At 56.6% G+C, this 16,116-nt stretch overlaps 1 protein-coding gene across 25 annotated transcripts in view; it reads right to left on the bottom strand.

Moving 5' to 3' along the window:
* Nucleotides 1–16,116, bottom strand: part of PCBP3 (poly(rC) binding protein 3) — a 273,001-nt gene that overhangs the window by 38,974 nt on the left and 217,911 nt on the right. For all 25 annotated transcript variants that reach the window (XM_033232649.1, XM_033232650.1, XM_033232640.1 and 22 more), the window contains 4 exons: nucleotides 4,821–4,975; nucleotides 2,428–2,451; nucleotides 1,420–1,452; nucleotides 953–1,069 (listed from right to left, as the gene is read on the bottom strand). In XM_033232649.1, coding sequence (XP_033088540.1) covers nucleotides 953–1,069; nucleotides 1,420–1,452; nucleotides 2,428–2,451; nucleotides 4,821–4,975 — 329 coding nt within the window. The remainder of the gene's footprint in view (nucleotides 1–952; nucleotides 1,070–1,419; nucleotides 1,453–2,427; nucleotides 2,452–4,820; nucleotides 4,976–16,116) is intronic.

Below are 16,116 nucleotides of genomic sequence, written 5' to 3'. Positions count from 1 at the left end.
CTTGCCCCACTGCCTCCCCCAGAGCACATCCCTCCCCTCCTCTCCCACTCCGAAGTTCCCCCTCCTGCCTGACTTTGAGCTTGTCCAGCACAGAAGATGGCACCGACCACCACCATGGCCAGCTTTGAATACTAAAGAGCCTCTGCCCATTCTCCCTTGGAGGGCTCTTTGTTTATTTCCACAAAGTGTACCTCATTACTTAATGGTCACCCCTCAAAGACACTAAATGCATCTCTAACTTCCAGCAATTTAAAGAAAATTAGAAACACATGGAAGACATTATAATTTCACTCAATGACAGAATACACAGAAGTGCTGCTCTTTCTTTCTCTCTCCCCCTCGCTCTCTGTCTCTCTCTCTGTGTCTGTCTCTCTCTCTCGTCTCTGTTTCTCTCTCTCTCTCTGTTTCTCTCTCTCTGTCTCTGTCTCTGTCTCATAACCACCAACACGGATGATCTCTACCTTTACCATCTATATCTAAGCCAGGCTACATCAGCTCTCATGGGGGGCCAGAGGCATGGTGCTGTGTGGCTGAGGACCAGGGCTGTGCAGCCAGGGCTTCGTCGTGAGCCACATGGCAGAGCTGGCTGGAGGCTGGAGGTGCTGGTGGGGCCTGAGGGTCCGCCAGGCTGCATGCCCCGGGGGGAAGGGTGGGGTGTTCTGAGGCCATGCTAGGTGCCCCAGGGCAGGGTCTGGGGAAGCTGAGGGAGGTGGACTTAAGGCATACAGCCGGGAGTAGCTGGCTTCAGAAGGACAGAGGGACACTGGCCCCTGACCAGGCAAACCAGAGCTGGGGAGAGACCCTGGGAGGTAAAGGAGGTGAATGTAGTTATGGGGCTGCCTGGGCGGGCTGGGGCATCCCCTAGTGCAGGTACAGGGAAGCAGGCCCAGGGAGCCAGCTGGGACCAGGCCCGCCCCCGCCAGGCTGGCCAAGGTGCCCGGGTGCAGGTTACCTCCTCAAACTTGTATGCGATCATGGCAAAGGCCTTGAAGATGGCGTCTGTGGGGCCTGTGATGGTCACAATCCTCTCTGGGCAGTTTCCCTCTGAGATGTTGATCCTCGCACCACTCTAGGGTGAGAGCAGAGAAACCCTTGGGCCAGTGGGCCGGGGGCCAAAGTCCGTTGACAATTGACACAAACACATGCCTCTGTCCGCTGACTGGCAAACCACGACTGAACAGTAAAATGCTTCTCAACAATCTCCTTCACAAGGAAATTTTAATTAGCAAAAGGAATACAATGGATTCCTTCCCCACAGGGAAGCACAGGAGGCCCGAGTAGGGGGAAAGAGGCCCCACACTGCACTCCCCACAGGCCCGGGCTGGGAGCACAGGTAGGATGTCAGCAGGGGCAGAGTCTGGGGACCCTCCCCACCCACCGGGGAATGGCTGCAGACAGGTGAGGACCCACCACACTCACCTCCTCACGCATCTTCTTCACAGTTTCTCCTTTCTGGAATAAAGATTTAGACAATAAGGAAGAGGCGTCCCTTTGGCACTGAGGACAATGCGGCCCAGGGTGGGTGGGGAACGGCCTGGCCCATGTGCCCACACAGCAGAGCCTCCCACCGGCGCTGGAGGAGCAAACCAGCCTCTCCACTAAGAAGGCCAGGCTTCATGCCCACCACACCCTGGTGGACATTTCGGATGGGAAACTGAGGCCTAGGAAGGCAGGTGCACCCACCTACAGGCACACAGCTGGCAAGGGTGGTGCAGGTCTGACCTGACTCCCTACAGCAGCTCACTCGTGGCACGTGGCAGTGTGTGTGCCCTCAGGTGCCCCACATGGCCCGCTGAGCTCTGGCTCGCCCTCCCGGAGGTGGTGACTCTCGGAGACGCGCCCTCTCAAGTGCTTGGGAGGAAGCCGGGACAATGACCTACTAGAGGCGCCCCCATGGTGGGACTGAGGGGAAGGACACAGGACCCCCGGAGGTGGTGAAAATGTGACAAAGACGGGGAGGTGGCCCTCACTGCTCAGCCTCCCAGGGCAGCAGGCTTCCAAACTGGGCCTTACTTCCCCTGGGCCAGCCCTGATTTGGAAAGGAAGTGTCTGGGGGCTGCCGCCTCCACCGGCACTCCTGGAGACCACCCAGACTACACGGCTGGCTGAAGAACGCGTGAGAAATCATTCTTTGTGGGGTCTTCAACCGGGAAAGAAGGGCTGGCCACCAAGGCCACGGGCAGGGGGCAGCGAGGCGACCAGCTGGGGAGAACCCCTTCCCCTCAGGCTGCACAGAGCCAGGGACCAGCTTCAATGTCACGCAGCATAAAGGTGACACCTCTGGGGTCCTGACTTCATGGAACACAGACCACCCACCTACTGGGAACGGCGCACCTACTGGGTGCCACCTAGCACCCAAGGAGGCTGCCGTCCTCACCATCCCCTCACAGAGACCCCAAGAGAGGCAGAGATTCCATCAATAATTACCTTCCCAATGATGCTTCCAACTTCCTGCAGGAAAAAAATCACAGAAAGATAATGTCATACAGCAGGAGGAGGAAACACTGGAGGCAGACATTGCCGAAACCTGCCTACCTTCCCTGTGTGAGTGAAGAAGGGAGAATTCAGAATCTGCCGGTGGTGGGGGTGGGGTGTGTGTGTACAAGCCAGGCTGCCCCTACAGAGGCCCTGAGCTGGGGCTTCCTGGGCACCCACCTGACCAGGCCAGAGATGGGCTGACTCTAAGTGCCCCAGCGGAGGGCAGCTGCTGCCCCCAATAAATAACTCAGGGGGCATCACCTATGCACTCAGGCTGCCAGGAAACCCTGGAAGAAATGTGTGAAAAATAAAGCCTTCCATTGTGTGACTCAAATAAAACTTAGCACTGCTAGTGCTCCATGACTGCTATTTAAAAGGCGGCCTGTTAAAAGGAACGCTGGAAGACGCTGCCACAGTTCTGATTGCGAGCCCGAGGTGGTCTGGGACACACTCCCCGCTGCGCTGAGTGGCCCAGTGTCTCCCTGTCCAGCAGCGGGGCGGAGCTGACGGGTGCAACTATGCCTGTCACCTGAAGCGGGGCCAACAATGGTGACTCTGTGAGGCTGTGAGGATGGCGTGCAGAGGGACCCATGGAGGCAGAGGGAGGCCATGAGGATGGCCTGCAGAGGGGCTGGTGGAGGCAGAGGGAGGCCGTGAGGATGGTGTGCAGAGGGGTCTGTGGAGGCAGAGGGAGGCCATGAGGATGGTGTGCAGAGGGGTCTGTGGAGGCAGAGGGAGGCCATGAGGATGGTGTGCAGAGGGGTCCGTGGAGGGAGAGGGAGGCTGTGAGGATGGCGTGCAGAGGGGTCCGTGGAGGGAGAGGGAGGCTGTGAGGATGGTGTGCAGAGGGGTCTGTGGAGGGAGAGGGAGGCTGTGAGGATGGCGTGCAGAGGGGTCTGTGGAGGGAGAGGGAGGCCATGAGGATGGTGTGCAGAGGGGTCCGTGGAGGGAGAGGGAGGCTGTGAGGATGGCGTGCAGAGGGGTCTGTGGAGGGAGAGGGAGGCTGTGAGGATGGCGTGCAGAGGGGTCTGTGGAGGGAGAGGGAGGCCGTGAGGATGGCGTGCAGAGGGGTCTGTGGAGAGAGAGGGAGGCCGTGAGGACGGCGTGCAGAGGGGTCCATGGAGGGAGAGGGACACTGGACACAAGGAGGGGCCCCTGTCAACCAGGTCACCTCCCCCTCAGAGTGCAGCTGGGTAGCATGGCCACTGCTGCTGGAGATGGGGCTGTGCACCTGGCCTCACAGAGCCTCATCTACCATGGGGCCTTGGCTCCTGACACCCACAGTCGGAGAGGCAGGTCCCTCTGTCTCCACTGCAGGAATGAACGCTCTGGGTGTGGGTACCACCACCTTCCCTCAGGAGGAGGCTGTCTTCTGGAAACCTAGGATGTGCCAGTGCTGTGGGGCTAGAGCCCAGAGCCTCCGCCATCCTCCTCCTGGAGGGAGGCCACACACAGATACTGGCAGTTGGATTCCTCATGGTGCACACCTGAGGCAGGAAGAACTGGGGGACCCTGTGCTGTGGGGCTGGAACTGGGGTTCCACATAGGGAGCTGAACATGGAAGGAAGTGCTCTGCGGAGGTGCAGCCCGGGACCCACAGCAGCCCAGGAGCACCACGCGCCCTGGCTTCCAGAACATGCCACCACATACAGGAGCCACTGAGGGAGTGGCTGGTTCCAGGCCTGGGACAAGGAGGACAAGATGAACAGAGAGCAGGATGGGGCTGTAGGAATAGGGACTCGTCAGGCCTTGGGGTTCTGGCCAAAGCAGGGCAGCGAGGGCATCGGAGCAAATCACGTGGTCACGGAAGGATGAGCCAGGGAAGAACACAGCAACCCGCCTCCCAGAGGACAGAAACACATGCTCTGGAAGTCCGAGGAGTTTCCTGGGAGCGGCCAACAGGCACACCCCAGGGCAGAGCTGCTGCTGTGTTCCTGCCAACGGCCAGGAGACCTAGACCAAGGCACAGGTGCTCCACACACACTGCAAAGTGTCAACTGCAGAGTCAAAGCCAACCATCTACTCCAGGTGGAAGGGACTCGAGACGGCACCAGGGGATGCTGTATGGCCGCTATGAAGGGAGCCAGTGGTAGGAATGCATCCGTGTGGGTGCCCTGACACTGATGGCTGTGTGTGGCTGTGCTGGAGAAGGTCCCTGTTGGTAGGAAACACGCAGGAGGTATCAGGTTGGCACTGAGTCTCAAAGGGGCTGTACCTATAACTGCTTTGTAAGTTTGAGATTGCTTAAAATGAGATTAAAAAATGATCCAAAGACCCAGGCAGTATCAGGTTCTGTCTGCTGCGGCCGCCTTTCCTACAGTGCCAATGGCGGCTCCTCTTACCTTTCCATGCATCAGCAGGCGGATGGTAAGGGTCACGTTCAGGCCACCTTCTGAGACCTTGGACTCCATCCTTCTGCCAAATTGTGGCTGGGGGTGGTGGCTTAAGGCGCTGAGGGTGCTGTGAGGAAGGACAGATGGGGCCCAGAAGGCGTCACCTGGAGAGAGAAGGCACAGCTGCTGCTAGAGAAGAGTCTCATGGCCCATGCACATCCAGGGGCCTCCTGGGTGGCAGTGGGAAGGGGTTGCCCACCCGCCACATGCTGACCAGGCCTCGCATGCTTGGCACAGCGTATGCAGGAGTTCAGGGGAGGGCCTTGGGAGAGGTCTCCAGGGAGGCCCCACGGCTACCTCCCTCCTGACACTGGACAGGCCACTGCAGCTCCTGGCCAAGGTCTGCATCTGCCCAGGCTCATAGAAGCACCTCTCTCAGCAGCCAGAGACTGGCAGGAGCTACCCCTGTGAGGCCCTGGGGACTCGCATCTCATAGGCCCAGCGCCCTGCGGCTCTGCCCCTCTGCTTCTGCTGTGGCCTCAACACACGGTTGCGGGGTGCCAGAGTCCCCTCGCCAGGGTGTAGGAGCTGGCCCTTCACATCCCGAGCCTGCCATCCTCATCCCCTCATGCTCTCATGTGACTTAGTCTCTGTCAACTAAGCTGCCAAACAGCTGGTGTCCCTGGCAGTTCTCGGCAAGTGCCTTCCACGCACACAGCGCTGTCTGCAGTCATCGTGTCACTGCTGTGCACTGTCATCCAGCGAACTGACGGAGCCCACTGGGCAAAATTAAGGCCTCATTTTATGACTGACCAGCAAAGAATGATGGTAGTGAAGGGGAGGAGCTCGTGCGACAGTCAGGGCGACTTTGTGCGGCACGGTGGGGGCCCTGCTCCGAGGAACTGGGCTCTGCAGAGTCAGTTCCACACCGAGTCCTTCCCTGAAGGGCAACACCTCACCCAGGGGGCTGCCTCGCAAAATCCACCAGGAACAGAACCCTGTGAAGCCGCACCCCCACCATCATCGAGCTGCCTGGACACTGCCCTTCCATTCAACCGGTTCACACAGAAGAAGAGGCGATGGGTTAAAAGATGGGACAAAGGGCTTTTTTCTCAATAAAATAGTTCTGTTAAAAATAAGCTAAAAGAAAAACACAAAGATAACACAGAGGCAAAGCCCATTCCAACTGCCTGTGTGGTGTGTAAGGAGGATCTGCAAAGAGCAGCCACAGGTGTTGGGGTGGAGCCACAGCCTCAGATGTACCTCTGCACTGACAAAGTGACACGCTGTCTATACCCACGCTGACGCTGTCTACACCCCCGCGGATGCTGTCTACACCCGTGCTTACTGTGCTTAAAAACGCAGGTATAGGACACGTCATCAACACACTCAGACTATCACAAAATTACTGCAATTTTATTACAAACTGTTATCTGTAATATTATTTGTATTAATTTATAATTTTATTACATTATTATGTGTGATAAAATGACACTTCGAAGCACAAGGATTTTCACGTTGCATTTAACGAGGACTTCACGTAGCACAAAGGGTCCTGCAGACCACCCTTGCATCCAAATGCTCTTGCATCGGCCCATGTGGCTTTTTCAGTTTAAAACTAAACATCCACAAGCACATTTAAAGTGCAAAACAGTCCTGTGTGGGCAGCGGCAGCTCCCGGGGGAAATGCAGAGAGGCCGTTTCTGGCACCACGGACAGCTCTGCTGGACAGCACAGCTCATGCCATCGCTTCGGTGACTCATTCTAAGTAGTGCATTCGTGTAGAAAGGTCTCAGAAAGGAGAGAAGAGTATCCATTCCAATGCATGGCGTGGCCCAATAAGCACCTCTGCGTGCACACGGACAGCCTGAGATAAGCCCGGCTGCAGCCTTTCATCTGTGGGTACCGACAGACCAGCACACATGGACTGGATCTCAGTGTGGCCGCTCTGGAGCTCTGTGCCTCCTTTTTAATTAAAAACTCTCCTCCCTATCAGAGGGACAGCAGGGCCCTGCAGCCATCTGTTATGTCAAGGTTTCCAGCCGAGGGAAGGGAAAGTGGGTCAGCTCCTGCCAGGGGTGCTTGGGGCTCCAGGCTGTCAGCCTCTATCAGTCACACAGGCCAGCGAGCTGCAGCCAGCGCCTCTCTTCATTGCAAGGGCAGCGTGAGTGACGGGCTGTCCTGTGCAGTGCGGGTCACCTGGGACTCAGTGCCCAGGACCCCAGAGGATCTACCCTGCTCCAGTTAGCAGCTCCCAGAGTTGCAGACCACTTGGAAGGCCAGGGTGAACGAGGTGTCAGCTACTCCCTGGCTGTCCCTGGGCACCTGCCCGTCCATGCCATCTGCAAAGTACCCTGGCCTTGCTGCCACCTCTGTGGCTGCTGCTGTCCTTCCCAGCTAACACTGGCCATCTGCCCACAGTCCATGGGGCAGTTTGGTGGCTACCAGGATATGAAGGGCTGAAGTGGAGCCTGCAGCAGCCCACGCTCTGACCACGGGCATCCAAGGCCCCATGCGACTGGCCATTCCTCAGAATGGAGCCCGTTCTGAGGCTTGCCCACCACTCCCCACACTGTGTTCCAGAAACAGGCAGAGCTCTGGTCCATCCAGGTCCCTCCCTCTGTCCTGTCCAGTGCTGGAGATTTACCACATTTTAGCCCATGCAACGGGAGGGGAAGAAGAGACAGGCACAGTCATCCCATGAGGGCCTGGGCCCCCAATCGCCTCATCCCTGTCCCCATCTGCACCCGGGGCCCTCACCTGCCTCCCTGTCTATACCCTGGGTCCTCACCTGCCTCCCTTCCTGTCTATACCCTGGGTCCTCACCTGCCTCCCTTCCCGTCTATACCCGGGGCCCTCACCTGCCTCCCTTCCCGTCTATACCCTGGGTCCTCACCTGCCTCCCTTCCTGTCTATACCCGGGGCCCTCACCTGCCTCCCTTCCCGTCTATACCCAGAGCCCTCACCTGCCTCCCTTCCCGTCTATACCCAGGGCCCTCACCTGCCTCCCTTCCTGTCTATACCCAGGGTCCCCACCTGCCTCCCTTCCTGTCTATACCCTGGGTCCTCACCCGCCTCCCTTCCTGTCTATACCCGGGGCCCTCACCTGCCTCCCTTCCTGTCTATACCCAGGATCTTCACCTGCCTCCCCCTGTCCCATCTGCACCCAGGGCCCTCACCTGCCTCCCTTCCCGTCTATACCCAGGGCCCTCACCTGCCTCCCTTCCTGTCTATACCCAGGGTCCCCACCTGCCTCCCCCTGCCCCGCATCTGCACCCGGGGTCCCCACCTCCTCCTACTGTCTGCACTTGCCCAGAGGGTCTGTGGACCACCATCCCCAGATGTGTCTCAGGCCAGAACATACTCTGCACCCCAGATCCCAGGGGATGCAGCCTATAGCTGTGGCCACGGGGATTTCAGACACCCACATTTGACACAGGTGACCAGCACGACTCCTGACCTACCCCATCCCATGCATTAACAAACCCAGCAGCCCCTACCTACCATGTGAGGCACAATCTGAGCTTTTCTGACCCTCTTCCACCCTCACTGCCCCCCAAGTCCTGCCCCACTCTCCAGCCCCTGCTGTCACAGGTGCCAGGGACGCCTCCAACCAGCAACACAGAGCCCCCTCCCTCCTCCCCACTCAAGACAACTCTCCACGGTCCCATTCTCTCAGAGTTTAGTCTAAGGCCTCATCCACCACCCCCCAACTGCCACAGGCCCTGAGGGTAAAAGCCCCCGGCACTTCTCCTCCCCCGAGACTCTCGCCCTGCCTGGGCCTAGAACACCCTCCTTCTCGCGCTCAGTCCTTGCTCCATGGTGGTCCCTCCTCCTGGGGCTTCCCTGTTAGTAATGGCTCCCCTCCCCATAACTCCCTCCCTTCTCCAGAGTTCCCTGCGCCGACTTCCAGCTCACACAGTGGCCCTGACGCATAGCTACGGAAGCAGAGAGGGTCTCGGCACCCACAGTGGAGACGGTCACTAAGATGGGGAGATCCAGGTGGATGGAGTGAAGGTGCCCTGAGGACACACAGGCTGAAGGGGGCTGAGCGTGGGGCCTAGAGGTGGGGACAGTCCGTGCGTAGAACTGGGGTGAAGAACCCCTTACAGAGGACACAGGGCCAGTGCTGGGAGCCCAATTTAGCCACAGCCTTGGGGTCAGTCCTGGCAGGGCCAGCCTCAGCTGCAGAGACGCCTCATCCAAGGCCCTGTGGATCGGCTGGATCTGCCGCACAGCCCATGCCCGCTTCCCCTCCTCCCAGGTGTGAACATGAACACAGTCTGGGCACATGAAGCCCCGTGAGAGACAGGACCGTGCCTCATGCCCTGTGAGAGATGGGACTGCACCCCTGACATGCACGTGCAGCTCCCCTTTCTCAGGCCAGGGACTAATTTGCTGTTTCCTTGTTCTGCACAATGACTGGAGAGAATTAACCAACGCCAGGGGCAGAAACCTCCTGCCTTCTTGGTTCATGACCCTTGTAGATGAACTTCCCCTGTTTTCTGCACTGCTTAGACCAGAAGACGGGAAGCCGTGACTGCCGCACCCTCTGATGGGTTAAATGTACCCTTCCCTGAAACAGGCACTGCCGTCACCCGTCAAACGCTGTGACTGTGCCCACCTTGTAGGAAGGACGCCACGATCCTGCTAGAAGCCCCTCGGCCTCTACCTGCCCAATGGCACCCTTCCCCTCCCTGCTTCCGAGGGCGGACTCCATTCCTCTGGAGTTGGTGTTTCCGGTTGGGCCAGCCTCCAACCACCTTTGAATAAACCCCCCTTACATTAGATTCTGACCCTGTGGTGATTTTAGGCCGGTGGGGCTCTGTGGAATGCAGGCTGTGTGGACATCCTGCCTCAGGGGCTGCTTCTACTGGGTGACAGGCACGGCACAACTGAGACAACCCAGGAGGCTGGCGCCTGAGGTCAAAGGGGCGCAGAGGCCCTGGGGCTGTGTGGGAGGAGGGGCCAGGCCAGGGGAGCAGGTACTCAGTGAGAGCTCTGACGGCCCCGTCCAGCAGTGTAGACCGACTCACCATTTATCCTTGCGTGTGTAATGTGGCGCCGTGGCCTTTTAAAGGTATCATTGATTGTTAACAGGCTGCACAAACTTAAAGTCTACAGTGTGACAGCCTTGCCCGTGTCTACACCTGGAGCTGCCCCACAGCGGCTCACAGAAGTCTGCAGTCCTTGGTCCCTCGCAGTCCTTGCTCCCGCTGCACCCGTCACTGCCCCCTGACAATCCCTCACTTGTGGTCACTATAGGCTCCGGGACTTTCAGAAGTCGATACAAATGGAATCATGTCGTAAGTATTCTTTTGTGTCTGGCTTCTCTCACTCGGTATTTACTGAAGATGTATCCATGCTGCTGAGCGTATCAACAGTTCCTTTCTGTTTAGAATTCCACTATGGGAAAATACCACCACTGGCTTCCATTCACCCAGTGAAGAACATTCGAGCTGTTTCCCAGGGGAGCTACCCAAATCAAGCTGCTCTGGACATCTGTGCACAGTTCTTCTCATGGAAGCACATTCATTTCCTGCAGGTACCACCTAGGAGTAGAACGGCGGGATCCTGCGGTAGCTGCATGCGGAACATCCTAAGAAACTGTTCAAGGCCACGGTACAGCGGTTCCACTATCTACATTCCCCTCAGCAGTGCAGGGTTCCAGGTTCTATTATCTACATCCCCTCAGCAGCGCACAGAGCTCCAGGTTCTATTACCTACATCCCCTCAGCAGCGCACAGAGCTCCAGGTTCTATTACCTACATCCCCTCAGCAGCGCACAGAGCTCCAGGTTCTATTACCTACATCCCCTCAGCAGCGCACAGAGCTCCAGGTTCTATTACCTACATCCCCTCAGCAGCGCACAGAGCTCCAGGTTCTATTACCTACATCCCCTCAGCAGCGCACAGAGCTCCAGGTTCTATTACCTACATCCCCTCAGCAGCGCACAGAGCTCCAGGTTCTATTACCTACATCCCCTCAGCAGCGCACAGAGCTCCAGGTTCTATTACCTACATCCCCTCAGCAGCGCACAGAGCTCCAGGTTCTATTACCTACATCCCCTCAGCAGCGCACAGAGCTCCAGGTTCTATTACCTACATCCCCTCAGCAGCGCACAGAGCTCCAGGTTCTATTACTACATCCCCTCAGCAGCGCACAGAGCTCCAGGTTCTATTACCTACATCCCCTCAGCAGCGCACAGAGCTCCAGGTTCTATTACCTACATCCCCTCAGCAGCGCACAGAGCTCCAGGTTCTATTACCTACATCCCCTCAGCAGCGCACAGAGCTCCAGGTTCTATTACCTACATCCCCTCAGCAGCGCACAGAGCTCCAGGTTCTATTATCTACATCCCCTCAGCAGCGCACAGAGCTCCAGGTTCTATTATCTACATCCCCTCAGCAGCACACAGAGCTCCTGCTCCTCCACGCCCCTGCCAACACCTGGTCTGATCTGCCTTTTCAGTGCTGGCCAGCGGGTGTGCAGTGCTGTCTAGCTGCAGGGTGCCGCCAGGCAGGACCCCTCCACGTGCTTGCATGCTGGCCTCATGGCCTGTCTGCTCCATTCTCTCCCATGGCAGAGGAGCCAGTGGAAACTGTCCCTGTGACAGCTGCGAGGCCACATCTCCCACCCCTGGCAGTGACAGACACAGTCCAGGCCCCTGGATGGGCCAAGTTCTCAGGCCAGGGACACAGCACTCCTTACTTAGGGCTACTGGAGGAACAGGGTGGCTGGCTGGAGCCACTCTCAGCTCCAAGACAGAGCAGAAACAAGCCTCTGTCTCGGAGCTACGCTGACTTCTAAAAGTTCCCTTTGGTTTTCAAAAGTATCTTTTCTTTAATGTCATGTTGGAGAGAATCTGGGGGGGATCAGAAGCGGCAGGTGAAATCTCCAGGTACTTGCATGCTCTTCCCTGGACACCAGTGCCACAGGCGGACGGACATGCCCCTGAGGGCTGAGCAGCACTCACAGCAACAGAGACCTGTAGCCACCTCAACGCACTGCTGCAAGAGCCGTGGGAGGAGACTCAGGAACTGTTCAAAGGTCCCCAGGCTAGGGAGAGACGCAACCAGGCCTGAAGCTCCCCTGCCTCTAACTCCACAGCATCCTTTCCCAAGGGTGGCTGCGGAAGAAGGGAGAAGGAGGCTGGCTGTGGCCCTGGCCACGAGGAGGGGAGGAAGGGGTGCCAGGAGACCACACTGCCTGGACCACTGCTGTCTGCCCAAGGTGGAGACCAGGTTTCCTGCTCTGAGCTGTGCCTGCCAGAAAAAGCACAGGTGCTGTCCCTGCATTCAGAGGTGGGCTGGGTCTTCACAATGGAGGCATCAGGGAGCAGTGAAGATGGTCCTGACAGCTTCTAAACAGGCCCCAGGCTTGATGTGACTTAATGATTCCTTCTGCAGTCAGAGGAAGCACACATCAGAGGCTGCTGGCCCACACGCAGCGGCTCATGGCAGCTCGGGGCGCTTACATTTAACAGGCACAGCTCTTCTCTCCACTCCACCGTCTTTGAAGGCCCTGTGAGCGCTCCTGCCTGAACCCCTACTCCCACACACATCACTCTTTGTCTGCAAAGATGAAACAGACCCAGGATTAGGGCATCAATGCAGCTCCAGTCACGCAACAGTGCACGGGCCAGAATGCAAGATTTCTTTCTTTACTTACCTGCTTATGGCAAAGTGGTATTGAGCCCATAAAGGTATATTTAGGAAGTTAACATACAAGGGCTATTTAACATGCAAACCTTATAATCGTTCCATGTATAGATACTGTCCACGTGTGTAACATGTGTTTATTCATTTCAGCTTCACTCAAAACCCACAATGGATTTAAGAATTCAGCTCCAATGGCGGGTCTCAAAGCACTGAAGCTGCACACAGGAGGCTGGCGGGAGGAGAGCTGCCTGTGGTATCACACGCCGTGTCGCTGTGGAGCAGGGCCCTGCCCCAGAGCAGGCGTCTGCCATGGGGAAGGTGCTGCGTGTGGTGGTGTGTGGGCGGCCCTGGCTGGGAGACACTGGGTGGGTGAGGGGCCAGTCCACCCTGCTGTGGTGTGGGAGGTGGGACTACAGGAGCAGGGTGGGCTGCTCCAGCCCTGGTTCCCACCTGCAGGTACCCATAAATGAAAGGAGCAGATTGAAATCCACCCTGGAGGTAACACCAGTTATTAATTAATAACTTGATTATTTTCACAAATATTTCCTAGGCAGTCACTAAGCTTTAGGCTCTGTGCTGTCCTTGAAGAAAAACAGGTAAAACAAGGTGCCTTCCCAAGAAAGGAACTGTCATTATTAAAGTAACAGAAACAGGTGACACAGAAGAGCTGCAGGAGCAGAAGGAGGGCCCAGGCTCAGAGCAGGGCTCAGCTACGGGAGACCCCTCTGCCCTGTGCAGCCTCCCTGGGATTCGTACACGGCCAAGACAGGTACCCAGCAGAGTGTGCGGACCCCAGTGCTCCTGAGGAGAGACCCTGAGAACTGTTGGCCCCCTCCGGAAATGCCCACGGGTCAGCAGCGATGCAGGGCCATCCCCGGAGGACAGAGCTGCAGGCACAGCTGCAAGGGCAGGTCGGGGAAAGGCAGCCCCACCTTCCAGAGTCAGGCTTGTCTCTCTTCGCTGGGGGTTGGTCCTAGACATCTATCGATAAGAGCAGCAGTGACAACAGTGAGGTCGTCACAAAGCCAGGGCTCTCTGGGAAGCCTGGGGAGTGTGTAGCAGTTGCAGGCTCTATACAGGGCAACCTGGCAGAATGTACCAATAGCCTAAAATACTTGCCATCTTTAAACTAGAAAAGTATGTTTGCAGAAATCTCTCCTCCCACAAAAAAGGCCACAGACATTCAAAAAGTAGGTGCCCGGAATGGCGACGCTGTTTGCGTGGGTGCCCACTGGAAACCAGCACCAACGTGTGCACAGCTGGGTAACGAGGCCACTAGTGACAGTGTCCCCCACACCAAGGAGCTCCTGTCTGCTTCTGGCTGGGCCTGTCCTCAGCAGCTGGTGTCTGCTGATGCGTTTACTTGTCCCTCTAACTGAATGAGGTGTGGAGCCACCATCACCCTGTCTTACAGATGGAAGGACTGACGCTAGAGAGGCTGGAGGGCCTGCACTGGGGACACAGCTGAGCAAGGCAAAGCTGAGGTAGCCCCAGCAGCTCCAGCATCTGTGCTCTCAGATGCCACATGCATAACAGGAGCGGCAAGGCTGCTGCTTCTGGGAAATGGAGCACACAAGCGCTTCCCAATCCTTCCTGCTAAATACAACAAAAGAGCCTGGATATTGTATCCACAACAAACACTAGAAGACTGAAATGCGTAGGGAAAGTAGACTAGCCAGGGACCAGGGCAGCCAGGGAACGGGATGGTGGTGAACCCCCTGGCTTTCTCTGTGTCTCTCAGACTTGGAAGCGGAAAAGCTGGCAAGCCGGAAATGCCAACAGGCACAGACAAGAAAAGGGCCTCAACAAAAGTCTGCTCTCTCCAGCCGAAGGGTCAGTGAAGGGACAGCTCAGTGAGGCCGGAAATGTTGAGCGGCAGCTCCTTTATTCCGCCAGGCACCGCGGAGGACACAATGCCCCTCCCCACCCAGGCAGCAAAGGCCGCATACAGAGCCTAGACCTCCACCCTCACCAGGCTGTCAAGAGGCTCCCGAACCCCACGCTGGGGTGGCTTCAGAGCAGGCTGAGCAGGGACAGGGGCTCTCATCCCCGCAGTGGGGAGTCCTTGCCCCCTGGTGTCAGTGGAGGCGATGCGGGGGCAGGGATGAGGGAGCCCCTCCTCTGAGCAGGGAGGTTTCTGCACAGGCCTCCAGGGCCCCAGAGCTCCCACCCTTGCCCCGCGGCAGTGAGGCCTCCTCCACACCTCACCACGTCCTCTGCCCTTGGCACCAGCAGAGGCCGAGTGGAAAGTCTGGACTTTTACTTCTTGTTTCCCCTGCTGGAGAAGTATCAGAAGCAGCCAGCTAAATGGAAGGTTTATATAACCAGAGTCTCCTAACATAATATCCAGAAGGTCCAGATTTCAAACAGAAAATCACCTGTTATACAAAGAACCCAAAAGATCTCAAACTGAATGAAGGACAGTGTCAGCCCCAGGATGACAGAGCTGTCGGAATCCTCTGACAAAGACGTGAAAGCAGCCTTCATAAAAATGCTTCAGCGAACAAGCAGGAACACTCTTTAAACAAATGAGAAAACAGAACAGAATGTCTCCACAGGGAAGCCAATTCCCACCAAGCTAATGGGAGCTGCAGAGAACTAAAAGGGAACGACAGAACTAGAAAGTACCATAACAGAGTGGAAGAGTCAGGGAAGAGAAGCAGGGAGCTGTGAGAAAAAACAACAGAAAGTACCAATCCCAACAAGAGGGAGAAAACAGACCAAAGACGCACAGATGGGGCTCCTGAGACCTGTGAGACATGAGGAGGACCTAACATTCATGTCCTTAGGGTACCAGAAAAAGAGAACAAAAGGGATGGGGATAAAGACTCTTGAAAAAATAATGGCTAAAACTTCCCAAATTTGGCAAAAAGTAAAAGCTTACATATTCAAGAAGCTGAGTAAACCCCAAACAGGATAAATCAAAGGAAATCCACACAAACACCATTGTAGTCAAGAGTCTAAAAACCGGCCGGGCACGGTGGCTCAAGCCTGTAATCCCAGCACTTTGGGAGGCCGAGACGGGCGGATCACGAGGTCAGGAGATCGAGACCATCCTGGCTAACAGTGAAACCCCGTCTCTACTAAAAATACAAAAAACTAGCCGGGCGAGGTGGCGGGCGCCTGTAGTCCCAGCTACTGGGGAGGCTGAGGCAGGAGAATGGCGGGAACCCGGGAGGCGGAGCTTGCAGTGAGCTGAGATCCGGCCACTGCACTCCAGCCTGGGCGGCAGAGCGAGACTCCGTCTCAAAAAAAAAAAAAAAAAAAAAAAAGACTCTAAAAACCAAAGGCAAATAATAATTCTTGAAAGCAGCAAGAGGGACACGAGCCTGCGCTACAGAAGGGAGACAAGGGCTGGCGTGGATTTCAGGCGAGAAGCCACAGAGGCCAGGAGGATGTGGCCCCGAACTGCTCAGTGCTGAAAAGGACAGAAGTGCCAACTGGAATGATATATCCAGTGAAAATAATCAGGAATAAAGACATTATGGGATGAAGCAAAATTAAGAGAAGTTGCTGCCAGCGTGCCTACACTGGGAGAATGCTTACGTCCTCTAAACAGAGACAAAATAACTATGAAATCTTGGAATATCAGGAAGGAAGAAAGAACACAGAAGGCAAACGTGAGTGCATAGAAAGGCTTCATT

The sequence above is a fragment of the Trachypithecus francoisi genome, unplaced genomic scaffold (assembly GCF_009764315.1).
Source record: "Trachypithecus francoisi isolate TF-2019V2 unplaced genomic scaffold, Tfra_2.0 Lachesis_group14, whole genome shotgun sequence".
Taxonomy (NCBI): Eukaryota; Metazoa; Chordata; class Mammalia; order Primates; family Cercopithecidae; genus Trachypithecus; species Trachypithecus francoisi.
This window is presented reverse-complemented; position numbering and strand designations above follow the sequence as displayed.